The sequence below is a fragment of the Coenobita brevimanus genome, chromosome 13, assembly GCF_032717465.1.
Source record: "Coenobita brevimanus isolate Jiangsu-jjx chromosome 13, ASM3271746v2, whole genome shotgun sequence".
In the NCBI taxonomy this organism is placed as follows: Eukaryota; Metazoa; Arthropoda; class Malacostraca; order Decapoda; family Coenobitidae; genus Coenobita; species Coenobita brevimanus.
Window position 1 is genome coordinate 35,144,055 of NC_136966.1, and position 13,435 is coordinate 35,157,489.

The window sequence follows — 13,435 nt, forward strand, 5'->3', positions numbered from 1 at the left end:
CGTACCGCCCTCCGCCTATCGGCTCATTGTCGCGAAGCTCATTAGGTCCCTACCCGGGGGTTCCCTACTTTGGAAAGACTTGAAAAAAGCTAGTGCTCTCTAATACTCGGGATAGGGGATCCAATGGGTTAAAGAGGCTGATAGCTTTGCCAGCCATTAACGCATTGGATCACAGGGGTGCTGGGCGAGTCACGGCGGCGGGGAGGGAGGGGGCACTGAGCGTACCACCCTCCGCCTATCGGCTCATTCTCGCAAAGTTCATTAGGTCCCTACCCGAAGGTTCCCTACTTTGGAAAGACTTGGAAAATCCTAGTGCTGTCCATTACTAGGGATAGGGGATCCAATGGGATAAAGAGGCTGATAGGTTTGCCAGTCGTTAATGCCTTGGATCGAAGTGGTGCTGGGCGAGGTACGACGCTGGGGAAGAAGGTACTGAGCGTACCGCCCTCCACCTATCGACTCATTGTTGCGAAGCTCATTAATTCCCTACCCGGGGGTTCCCTACTTTGTAAAGGCTTGAAATGTACTAGTGCTGTCCAATATTCGGGAAAGGGGATGCAATGGATTAAAGAGGCTGATAGATTTGCCAGTCGTTAACGACTTGGATTGCAAGGGTGCTGGGCGAGGCATGGCACTGGGGAAACGGGGTACTGAGCATACTGACTTCCGCCAATCGGCTCATTGTTGAAAAGCTCATAAGGGCCCTACCCGGTGGTTCCCTACTTTGTAAAGACTTGAAATAGCCTAGTACTGTCCAATACTCGGGACAGGGGATCCAATGGGTTAAAGAGGCTGATAGGTTTACCAGTCGTTAACGCCTTGGATCGCAGGGGTGTTGGGCGAGGCACGGCGCTGGGGGAAGTTGGTACTCAGAGCACAGCCATCCGCCAATCGGCTCATTGTCGCGAAACTCATTAGGTCCCTACCCGGGGGTTCCGTACTTTGTAATGACTTGAAAAATCCTAGTGCTGTCTAATACTCGGGATAGGGAATCCAATGGGTTAAAGAGGCTGATAGATTTGCAAGTTTTTAACGCCTCGGATTGCAGGGGTGCTGGGTGTGGCACGGCGCTTGACGGGGGGGTAGTGAGCGTACCGCCTTCCGCCTATCAGCTCATTGTCGCGAAGCTCATTAGGTCCCTGCAAGGGGATTCCCTACTTTGTAAAGACTTGAAAAATCCTAGTGCTGTCCAATACTAGGGATAGGGGATCCAATGGGTTAAAGAGGCTGATAGGATTTCCAGTCGTTAACGCCTTGGATTGCAGGGGTGCTATGCGAGGCACGACGCTGGGGGGGGGAGAGTACTGAACGACCCACCCTCCGCCTCTTGGCTCATTCTTACAGAGCTTATTAGGTCAGTACCTGGGGGTTACCTAGTTTGTAAAGACTTGAAAAATCCTAGTGCTGTCCTATACTCAGGATAGGGGATCCAATGGGTTAAAGAGGCTGATAGGTTTTTCAGTTGTTAATGCCTTGGAACACAGTGGTGCTGGGCGAGGCACAGCTCTGGGGAGGGAGGAGGTACTGAGCGTACCGTCCTCCGACTTTCGGCTCATTGTCATAAAGCTCATTAGGTCTCTACCCAGTGGTTCCCTACTGTGTAAAAACTTGAAAAATCCTTGTGCTGTCCAATACTCGGGATAGGGGATCCAATTGGTTAAAGAGGCTGATAGGTTTGCCAGTATTTAACGCCTTGTATCGCAGGGTTGCAGGGCGAGGGACGCCGCTGGGGGGAAGTAATGAGTTTAACGTCCTCCGCCTATCGGCTCATTGTCGCGAAGCTCATTAGGTCCCTACCCGGAGATTCTCTTCTTTGTAAAGTCCTGAAAAATCCTAGTGCTGTGTAATACTAGGGGAAGGGGATCTAATGGATTAAAGAGGCTGATAAGTTTGCGAGACGTTAACCGCTTGGATCGCAGGGGTGGTAGGCGAGGCACGGCACTGGGGGAAGGGGGTACTGAGAGTACTTCCCTCCGCCAATCGTCTCATTGTCTCGAAGCTCATTAGGTCGCTACCCGGAGTTCCCTACTTTGTAAAGACTTGAAAAATCCTAGTGCTGTCCAATACTCATGATAGGGGATCCAATGGGATAAAAAGGGTGATAGCTTTGCCAGTCGTTAACACCTTGGATCTAGGGGGTGCTGGGCGAGAGACAGCGGTGGGGGATGGTGGTACTGAGCGTACCGCCCTCTGCCTATCGGCTCATTGTCGCGAAGCTCATTACGTCCCTACCCGGGAGTTCCCTAATTTGAAAAGACTTGAAAAATCCTAGTGCTGTCCAATACTCGGGATAGGGGATCCAATGGGTTAAAGAGGCTGATAGGTTTTCCAGTCATTAACTCCTTGGGTCGCAGGGGTGCTGGGCGAAGCACGGCGCTGGGGGGGGGGGAGTATTGAGCGTACCACCCTCCGCCTATCGGCTGATTGTCACGAAGCTCATTAGGTCCCTTCCCGGTTGTTCCCTCCTTTGTAAAGACTTGAAAAATACTAGTGCTGTTCAATACTCGGGATATTGGATCCAATGGGTTAAAGAGGCTGATAGGTTTGCCAGTCGTTAACGCCTTGGATCGCAGGAGTGCTGGGCGAGGCATGGCGCTGGGGGGGGGGAGAGTACTGTGCGAACCACCCTCCGCCTCTCGGCTCATTGTCGCGAAGCTCATTAGGTCCCTACCCGGAAGTTTCCTACTTTTGAAAGACTTGGATAATTCTAGTGCTGTCCTATACTCAGGATAGGGGATCCAATGGGATAAAGAGGCTGATAGGTCTGCCAGTCATTAACGCCTTGGATCGCACTTGTGCTGGGCGAGGCACTGTGCTGGGGAGGGAGACTGTACTAAGCGTACCGTCCTCCGCCTATCGGCTCCTTGTCGTGAAGCTCATTAGGTCTCTACCCTGGGGTTCTCTAATTTGTAAAGACTTGAAAAATCCTAGTGCTGTCCAATACTTGGGGAAAGGGATCCAATGGATTTAAGAGGCTGATAGGTTTGTCAGTCGTTAACGGCTTGGATCGTAGGGGATCTGGGCGAGGCATGACGCTGGGGGAAGGGGATACTGAGCCTACCACCCTACGCCTATTGGCTCATTGTCGCGAAGCTCATTAGGTCCCTCCCAGGGGGCTCTCTACTTTGTAAAGACTTGAAAAATCATAGCGCTGCCCAATTCTGGGGAAAGGAGATCCAATGGATTAAAGAGGCTGATAGGTTTGCTAGTCGTTAACGGCTTGGATCGCAGGGGTGCTGGCCGAGGCACGGCGCTGGGGGAAAGGGGTACTAAGCGTACCGCCATCCGTCTTTCGGCTCATTGTCGCGAAACTCATTAGGTCCCTACCCGGGGGTTCGCTACTTTGGAAAGACTTGAAAAATAATAGTGCTGTCCAATACTCGGGATAGGTGATCCAATGGGTTAAAGAGGCTAATAGGTTTGCCAGCCGTTTAACGCCTTGGATCGCAGGGGTGCTGGGCGAGGCACGGCGCTGAGGGAAGGGGGTACTGAGAGTACCGCACTCAGCCTATCGGCTCATTGTCGCGAAGCTCATTAGGTCCCTACCCTGGGGTTCCCTACTTTGTAAAGACTTGAAAAATCCTAGTGCTGTCCAATACTCGGGATATGGGATCCAATGGGTTAAAGAGGCTGATAGGTTTGTCAGTCATTAACGCCTTGGATCGCAGGGGTGCTGGGCTAGCGAAGGGGCTGGGGGAAGGGGGTACTGAGCGTACCGCCCTCCGCCTATCGGCTCATTGTCGTGAAGCTCATTAGGTCCCTACCCGTAAGCTCCCTGCTTTGGAAATATTTGATAAATCCTAGTGCTATCCAATACTTGGTATATTGGGTCCAATGCGTTAAAGAGGCTGATAGGTTTGTCAGTCATTATCGCCTTGGATCGCAGGGGTGTTGGGCTAACGAAGGTGCTGGGGGAAGGGGGGGACTGAGTCTACTGTCCTCCACCTATTGGCTCATTGTAGCGAATCTCATTAGGTCCCTACCCGGGGGTTCCCTACTTTGTAAAGACTTGAAAAATCCTAGTGCTGTCCTATACTCAGGATAGGGGATCCAATGGGATAAAGAGGCTGATAGGTTTGCCAGTCGTTAACGCCTTGTATCGCAGGGGTGCTGGGCGAGGCACGACGCTGGGGGAAGGGGGTACTGACCGACCGCCCTCCGCCTATTGGCTCATTGTCGCGAAGCTCATTAGGTCCCTACCCTGGGGGTTCTCAACTTTGTAAAGACTTGAAAAATCCTAGTGCTGTCCAATACTAGAGATATTGGATCCAATGGATTAAAGAGGCTGATAGGTTTGCCAGTCGTTAATATCTTGGATCGCAGGGGTGCTGGGCGAGGCACGGCGCTGGAGAGGGAGGGACTGAGCGTACCGTCCTCTGGCTATCGGCTCGTTGTCGCGAATCTCATTAGGTCCCTACCCGTGGGTTCCCTACTTTTAATGACTTGAAAAATCCTAGTGCTGTCTAATATTTGTGATAGGGGACCTAATGGGTGAAAGACGTTGATAGGTTTGCCAGTCGTTAACGGTTTGGATTGCAGGGGTGCTGGGCGAGGCACGGCACTGGGGGAAGGGAGTACTTAGCGTTACGCCTTCCGCTACTCGACTGATTGTCCCGAAGCTAATTAGGTCCCTACCCGGGGGTTTTCTACTTTGTAAAGACTTGAAAAATCCTAGTGCTGTGCAATACTCGGGATAGGGGATCCAAAGGGTTAATGAGGCTGATACGTTTGCAAGTCGTTAACGGCTTGGATCGCAGGGGTGCTGGGCAAGGCACGGCCCTGGGGGAAAAGGGTACTGAGGGTACCTCCATCCGTCAATTGGCTCATTGTACTGAAGCTCTTTAGGTCCCTACCCGGGTGTTCTCTACTTTGTAATGACTTGAGAAATCCTAGTGCTGTCCAATATTTGTAATAGGGGACCTAATGGGTTAAAGACGTTGATAGGTTTGCCAGTCGTTAACGCCTTCGATCGCAGGGGTGCTGGGTGAGGGACGGCGCCGGGGAGGGAGGGGGTACTGAGCGTACCGCCCTCCGCCTATCGGCTCATTGTAGGGAAGCTAATTAGGTCCCAACCCTGGGGTTCCCTACTTTTTAAAGACTTGAAAAATCCTAGTGCTGTCCATTACTCGAGATATTGGATCCAATGGGTTAAAGAGGGTGATACGTGTGCCAGTCGTCAACCCCTTGGATCGTAGGGGTGTTGGGCGAGGCACGGTGCTGGGGGAAGGGGGTACTGAGCGTATCGCCCTCCGCCAATCGGCTTATTGTCTTGAAGGTCATTATGTCCCTACCCGGGGGTTCCCTACTTTGGAAAAACTTGAAAAATCCTAGTCATCATCATCATTGCCAGACGCCTCAATCCCGTTTGGGGTGGCCACAAACAAATCGCCTCCAAGTCGCCCTGTCCCCCGCCATTTCACTGCCCTGCTCCCAACTCACACCCCCCTCTCTCATATACCTCTCCACCCCATCCCTCCATCTCATCCTCGGCCTCCCCCTCCCTCTTTCCCCCTCCACCTCACTCACATACACTCTCTTTGTCAGTCTTTCACCCTCCATCCTCTCCATATGGCCAAACCACCTCAGTGTGTTCCTCATAACGCTTCCTATCATTTCCACACCAACACCACAAAGCTCCTTTATATCCTCATTCTTCAGCCTATCTCTCTAAGTGACTCCACAGGCTCCTCTTAAATAACTCATTTCCACTGCTCTCACTCTTGACTTGCGTCCTTCCAACAACGTCCAAGCTTCACTTCCGTATGTTAGAGTTGGTATCACAATACTGTCATGTAGTAGCTTTTTCACTTCCATGCTCACTTCCCTGTTTCTTATCACTGCTTTCAAGGAACCAGCAACCTTTCTTCCCTGCTGTACCCTTTCAAGCACTTCACCCTCGAAACCTCCATCCTTACTCATCACACTACCCAAGTATTTAAACGTATTCACATTTTCCAATTCCTCACCATCCAACCTCGCTGTACATTCACTGACTTCACCTCTCTCAAAGACCATCACTTTACTCTTTCCTACATTCACCTTTAGATTCCGTTTCTTACACACTCTCTCAAACTCATCCACCAAGCCTTGCAGCTCCCCTTCGTCTTCACTCAACAACACAGTATCATCTGCAAACAACAATACAGGGAGTTTCCAAACACTATCCTCTCTAACCAGGGCCACTCCAACATCCACTACCCTACCTTGTACCTCTTTTATTACCCCATCCATGTAGAGATTGAACAACCATGGAGACATGACACATCCCTGTTTCAACCCAACCTTCAAAGAGAAAAATTCACTTAGTGCTGTCCAATATTCGGGATAGGTGATCCAATGGGATAAAGAGGCTGATAGGTTTGCTAGTCATTTAACGCCTTGGATCGCAGGGGTGCTGGGCGAGGGACGGCGCTGACTGAAGGGGGTACGGAGAGTACCACACTCCGCCTATCGGCTCATTGTCACAAAGCTCATTAGGTCCCTACCCTGGGCTTCCGTACTTTGTACAGACTTGAAAAATCCTAGTGCTGTCCAATACTCGGTATATGGGATCCAATGGGTTAAAGAGGCTGATAGGTTTGCCAGTCATTAACGCCTTGGATCGCAGGGGTGCTGGGCTAGCGAAGGCGCTGGGGGAAGGGGGTACTGAGCGTACCGCCCTCCGAATATCGGCTCATTGTCACGAAGCTCATTAGGTCCCTACCCGGAAGTTCCCTACTTTGGAAAGACTTGATAAATCCTAGTGCTGTTTAATACTTGGGGTATTGGGTCCAATGGGTTAATGAGGCTGATAGGTTTGCCAGTCGTTAACGCCTTGGATCGCATGAGTGCTGGGCGAGGCACGGTGCAGAGGGGGGGGGACTGGGCGTACCGCCATCTGCCTATCGGCTCATTGTCGCGAAGCTCATTAGGTCAGTGCCTAGGGGTTCCCTACTTTGTAAAGACTTGAAAGATCCTAGTGCTGTCCAATACTCGGGATAGGGGATTAAATGGGTTAAAGAGACTAATAGTTTTGCCAGTCATTAACGCCTTGGATCATAGGGGTGCTTGGCGAGGCACGGCGCTGGGGGAATGGGGTACTGAGCGTAACGCCTTCTGCCAATCGGCTGATTGTTGCGAAGCTCATAAGGTCCCTACCCGGGGGATTTCTACTTTGTAAATACTTGAAAAATCCTAGTACTGTCCAATACTTGGGATAGGGGATAAAATGGGTTAAAGAGACTGGTAGGTTTGCCGGTCGTTAACGCCTTGGATCACAGTGGTGATGGGTGAGGCACGACGCTGGGGAGGGAGGGGGTACTGAGCGTACCACCCTCCGCCTATCGGCTCATTGTCGCGAAGCTCATTAAGTCCCTACCCAGGGTATCCCTACTTTGTAAAGACTTGAAAAATCCTAGTACTGTCCAATACTTTTGATAGGGGATAAAATGGGTTAAAGAGGTTGATAGGTTTGACAGTCGTTAACGCGTTGGATCGCAGTGGTGATGGGTGAGGCACGACTCTGGGGAGGGAGGGGATACTGAGCGTTCCGCCATCCGCCTATCGGCTCATTGTTGCGAAGCTCATTAGGTCCCTACCCGGGGGTTCCCTACTTTGGAAAGACTTGAAAATCCTAGTGCTATCCAATACTCGGGATATTGGATCCAATGGGTTAAAGAGGCCGATAGGTTTGCCAGTCGTTAACGCCTTGGATCGCAGGGGTGCTGGGCGAAGCACAGAACTGGGGGGGGGGAGTACTGAGCGTACTGCCCTCCGCCTATGGGCTTATTGTCGCGAAGGTCATTAGGTCCGTACGCTGGGGTTCCCTACTTTGTAAAGACTTGATAAATCCTAGACTTTTCTAATACTCGGGATAGGGGATCCAATGGGTTAAAGAGGCTGATAGATTTGCCAGTCTTTAATGCCTCGGATCGCAGGGGTGCTGGGCGAGGCACAGTGCTTGGGGGGGGGGTACTGAGCGTACCGCCCTCTGCCTATCGGCTCATTGTCGCGAAGCTCATTAGGCTCCTGCAAGGAGGTTCCCTACTTTGTAAAGACTTGAAAAATCCTAGTGCTGTCCAATACTCGGGATAGGGGATCCAATGGGTTAAAGAGGATGATAGATTTGCCAGGCTTTAACGCCTCGGATCGCAGTGGTGATGGGCGAGGCTCGGCTCTTGAGGGGAGGGTACTGATCGTACCGTCCTCCGCCTGTCGGCTCATTGTCACGAAGATCATTATGTCCCTGGCCGGGGGTTCCCTACTTTGGAAAGACTTGAAAAATCCTAGTGCTGTCCAATTCTTGGGATAGGGGATCCAATGGGTTAAAGATTCTGATAGGTTTGCCAGTCGTTAACGCCTTGCATTGCAGTGGTGCTGGGCGAGGCGCAACGCTGGGAAGGGAGAAGGTACTGAGCGTACAGCCCTCTTTCTACCGGCTCATTGTCGTGAAGCTCAATAGGTCCCTACCCGGGGGTTCACTACTTTGTAGAGACTTGAAAAATATAATGCTGTCCAATACTCGGGATAGAGGATCCAATGGGTTAAACAGATTGATAGATTTGCCAGTCATTAACGGCTTGGATTGCACGGGTGCTGGGGGAGGCACGGTGCTGGGGGAACTGGGTACTGAACGTACCGCCCTCCACCTATTGGTTCATTGTTGCGAAGCTCATTACGTCCCTACCTGAGGGTTCTCTACTTTGTAAAGACTTGAAAAATCCAAGTGCTGTCCAATACTCGGGAAAGAGGATCCAATGGATTAAAGAGGGTGATAGGTTTGGTAGTTGTTAACGGCTTCTATCGCAGGTGTGCTGGGCGAGGAACGGCGCTTGGAGGAGGGGGTACTGAGCGTACCGTCCTCCACCTATCGGCTCATTGTCGCGAAGCTCATTAGGTCCCTACCCGTGGGGTCCCTACTTCATAAAGACTTGAAAAATCCTAGTGCTGTCCAATTCTTGGAATTGGGGATCCAATGGGTTAAAGTGGCTGATAGATCTGCTAGTCCTTAACGCCTCGGATCGCAGGGGTGCTGGGCAAGGCACGGCGCTTGAAGGGGGGGTACTGAGTGTATCGCCCTTCACCTATCGGCTGATTGTCGCAAAGCTCATTAGGTCCCTGCAAGGGGGTTCCCTATTTTGGAAAGACTTGAAAAATCCTACTTCTCTCCAATACTCGAGATAGGGGATCCAATGGATTAAAGAGGCTGATAGATTTCCCAGTCTTTAACGCCTCGGATCGCAGTGGTGCTGGGCGAGGCACAGCGCTTGACGGGGGAGGTACTGAGCGTACCGCCCTCCGCCTATCGGCTCATTGCCACAAAACTCATTAGGTCCCTTCCCGTGGGTTCCCTACTTTGGAAAGACTTTAAAAACCTTAGTGCTGTCCAATACACGGGATAGGGGATCCAATGGGTTAAAGAGGTTGATAGGTTTGCGAGTCGTTTAACGCCTTGGATCGCAGGGGTGTTGGGCGAGGCACGGCGCTGAGGGAAGGGGTTACTGAGAGTAACGCACTCAGCCTATCGGCTCATTGTCGCGAAGCTCATTAGGTCCCTACCCTGGGGTTCCTTACTTTGTAAAGACTTGAAAAATCATAGTGCTGTCCAATACTCGGGATATGGGATCCTATGGGTTAAAGAGGCTGATAGGTTTGTCAGTCATTAACGACTTGGATCTCATGGGTGCTGGGCTAGCGAAGGTGCTGGGGGAAGGGGGGACTGAGCGTATCACCCTCTGCCAATCGGCTTATCGTCTTGAAGCTCATTTGGTCCCTACCCGGGGATTCCCTACTTTGGAAAAACTTGAAAAATCACTGTTTGTTTGTTTGTGTAATATTCTCCCCACAACATGGTGGGGAACGGGCAAACAAAGAGCCCGTCACGGGAAAAAGCAAAATAAAAAAGCAGACAAAACGACGGGAAAAAAAAAGAAAAAAAAAAAGAAGTAAAGTAAAGCAGAGACGGCAGCCAGAATAAAGACGAGGCAAGGGCGGCAAACAGGCAAGGGGCAACTGCAGAGGATGGAAGTGGGCAGTGACTGATGGAAGGCAGCAGGATTATGATAGCAGTCTGACTGCAATGTAGTGGACCAATGCAGCTCTAGGTGGATCAAACTCGACGCCCTCACGGATCACGGCTTCCTGAGATGGAGAAAGGGAGTTGGAAAGATACGCCTCACGGAAATCCTTGTACAATTGCCGATAGACATGTGGCAATGTGTCCTGGTCGTTAATAGGATCCGTGAGGTCGTATAAAAGTTCTTCTAAGTCCGTATCCGTGCGGGCGTCGAGTGTAGGGATGTCAGAAAGGGGCGGTAGAAGAGCCTCGAGGCGGCGTGCGACAGTGGAGGGGTCAGCCTTGTCCTTCCCCCCTTTCTTCTTCGATTTTTTCCTCTTCTCCTTAGGTGGAGGGGGAGAAGAGGGGCGAGCAATGGCAGCAGGCGGTGGTGGAGGAAGAAGAGGAAGAGGCACCTCCTCTTCGTCAGGAGCAGATGGAGAAGTCAAGGAGGGCGGCTCTGCTTCATCCAGATGGACGGAAGGGACGGGAGAAGAGACACGCTCCCCCTCAGCTCCTGATGAAAGGAGGTGAACCTCCACGACTGTCTCTCCATGCTCTAGTTCCATGGCCTGTATCGGTTCCGGGTCGGTAAGGAGTGGTTCGATGGTGGTGGTGCCAGTCGCCCTGTTGAGAGGGGCATCCAGCCTCAGCCGTTTCCGCGGTGTTGTGCAGGGAGGTGGAGGCTGCAGCCGCCGGGCCTGACGCTCCTGACGAGGGGGGTGACGAGGATCGCGGGTGAAGCTCCGGGGAATAGTAAGGCGTGGAAGGCCGTTCTCCTTAAAGATTTCAGGAAGGAGAACAGCCAGAACCGCCTTACTACCCCCACTAAAGGCTTCAGCCGTCGCGATACACATCGCAACGAGTGTGTTAGTATCGCCAGAACTCCCAGGACCCCTAGGCTGGCGTCTCGGGGCCGGGGGGCGGCGCCGTGCATGAGCAGAGCCCTGCACGGCAACACCACCCGGTCCAGTGACATCCGTAGCCTCGGGACCCTTGGCAGCCTGAACGATACGAAACTCCACTGTCTCCCCATCGCCAAGAGAGCGCTGGAAAAACCGTGGATTAGGTACAGCGATCCCAGAGACGTGGACGAATACATCAGAGCCAGTGTCCTGGCGCCTGATGAACCCGTAACACGCTCTCAAGTTGTACCACTTCACGGTTCCCCGGATGATGGAGGCTCCTGACAGCTTGGATCTGCTACTGGGTGCCCCCCTCAACGGGTCGAAGGCGTGAGCAGGTGAAGCAGGTGTCTCGGTCGGCTCGGGCATAGTGGCGACTGGCCAGGCCAAGCAGAGTGAAAAAAAAAAAAAAAAAAAAAAAAATCACTAGTGCTGTCCAATATTCGGGATAGGTGATCCAATGGGTTAAAGAGGCTGATAGGTTTGCCAGTCGTTTAACGCCTTGGATTGCAGGGGTGCTGGGGGAGGGATGGCGCTGACTGAAGGGGGTACGGAGAGTACCGCACTCCGCCTATCGGCTCATTGTCGCAAAGCTCATTAGGTCCCTACCCTGGGATTCCCTACTTTGTAAAGACTTGAAAAATCCTAGTTCTGTCCAATACTAGGTATATGGGGTCCAATGGGTTAAAGAGGCTGATAGGTTTGGCAGTCATGAACGCCTTGGATCGCAGGGGTGCTGGGCTAGCGAAGGCGCTGGGGGAAGGGGGTACTGAGCGTACCGCCCTCCACCTATCGGCTCATTGTCGCGAAGCTCATTAGGTCCCTACCCGGAAGTTCCCTACTTTGGAAAGACTTGATAAATCCTAGTGCTGTTTAATACTTGGGGAATTGGGTGCAATGGGTTAAAGAGGCTGATAGGTTTGCCAGTCTTTAACGACTTGGATCGCAGGGGTGTTTGGCGAGGCACTGCGCAGGGGGAGGGGGCTGGGCGTACCGTCCTATGCCTACCGGCTTATTGTCGCGAAGCTCATTAGGTCAGTGCCTAGGGGTTTCCGGCTTTGTAAAGACTTGAAAGATCCTAGTGCTGTCCAATACTTGGGATAGGGGATTAAATGAGTTAAAGAGACCGATAGTTTTGACAGTCGTTAACGCCTTGGATCATAGCGGTGCTTGGCGAGGCACGGCGCTGGGAAAAGGGGTTACTGAGCGTAACGCCTTCCGCCAATCGGCTGATTGTCGCGAAGTTCATTAGGTCTCTACCCTGGGGTTTTCTACTTTGTAAAGACTTGAAAAATCCTAGTGCTGTCCAATACTCAGGAAAGGGGATCCAATGGATTAAAGAGACTGATACGTTTGACAGTCGTTAACGGCTTGGATCGCAGGGTTCCTGGGAGAGGCATGGCGCTGGGGGAAGGAGGTACTGAGAGTACCACCCTCCGCCAATTGGCTAATTCTTGCGAAGCTCACTAGGTCCCTAACCGGGGGTTCTCTACTTTGTAAAGGCTTGAAAAATCCTAGTGCTGTCCAAAACTTGGGATAGGGGATCCAATGGGTTAATGAGGCTGATACGTTTGCCAGTTGTTAACGGCTTGGATCGCAGGGGTGCTGGGCGAGTCACGGCCCTGGGGGATGGGGGTACTGAGCCTACCTCCCTCTGCCAATCAGCTCATTGTCGTGAAGCTCATTAGGTCCCTACCCGGCTGTTCTCTACTTTTTAATTACTTGAAAAATCCTAGTGCTGTCCAATATTCGGGATATTGGATCCAATGGATTAAAGAGGCTGATAGGTTTCCCAGTCATTAATGGCTTGGATCGCAGGGGTGCTGGGCGAGGCACGGCGCTGGGGGGGGAGAGAGTACTGAGCGAACCACCCTCCGCCTCTCGGCTCATTGTCGCGAAGCTCATTAGGTCAGTACCCGGGGGGTCCCTATTTTGAAAAGACTTGAAAAATCCTAGTGCTGTCCAATACTAGCGATAGGGGATCCAATGGGTTAAAGAGGCTGATAGGTTTGCTAGCCGTTAAAGCCTTGGATCGTAGGGGTGCTGGGCGAGGCACGGCGCTGGAGGGTGGGGGACTGAGGGTACCGTCCTTCTCCTATCGGCTTATTGTCGCGAAGCTCATTAGGTCCCTACCCGGGGTTTCCCTACTTTGTAAAGACTTGAAAAATCTAGTGCTGTCCTATAAGCAGGATAGGGAATCCAATGGGATAAAGAGGCTGATAGGTTTGCAAGGCGCTAACGCCTTGGATCGCAGTGGTGCTGGGCGAGGGACGGTGCTGGGGAGGGAGGGGGTACTGAGCGTATCGTCCTCCGCGTATCGGCTCATTGTCGCGAAGCTCATTAGGTCTCTACGCAGGGGTTCCCTACTTTGTAAAGACTTGATAAATCCTAGTGTTGTCCTATACTCGGGATAGGGGATTAAATGGGTTAAAGAAACTGATAGTTTTGCTAGTCGTTAACGCCTTGGATCAAAGGGGTGCTTGGCGAGGCACGGCGC

The 13,435-nt window shown here is 52.0% G+C and overlaps 1 protein-coding gene across 1 annotated transcript; it reads right to left on the reverse strand.

Moving 5' to 3' along the window:
• Positions 1–1,001: 1,001 nt before the first annotated feature.
• On the reverse strand, positions 1,002–11,307 carry LOC145415428 (Y-box-binding protein 2-like). The gene is made up of 3 exons (XM_080284709.1): positions 10,846–11,307; positions 10,054–10,200; positions 1,002–1,139 (listed from the first exon to the last, which is right to left on the reverse strand). The coding sequence occupies exons 1-3, from the start codon at positions 11,305–11,307 to the stop codon at positions 1,002–1,004; spliced, it is 747 nt and encodes a 248-aa protein (XP_080140835.1).
• Between the last annotated feature and the right edge of the window lie 2,128 nt (positions 11,308–13,435).

Excerpts from the sequence above, each read along its gene's own strand:
- LOC145415428 (XM_080284709.1), bottom strand. The coding sequence starts at position 11,307 with ATGCCCGAGCCGACCGAGACACCTGCTTCACCTGCTCACGCCTTCGAC. Across the intron at positions 10,201-10,845 it reads TTAGTGGGGGTAGTAAGGCG|GACACATTGCCACATGTCTA; the intron begins GTTCTGGCTGTT and ends ATTAACGACCAG. Across the intron at positions 1,140-10,053 it reads CATTGGTCCACTACATTGCA|GGACCTAATGAGCTTCGCGA; the intron begins GTCAGACTGCTA and ends ATCCCCTTGCAG.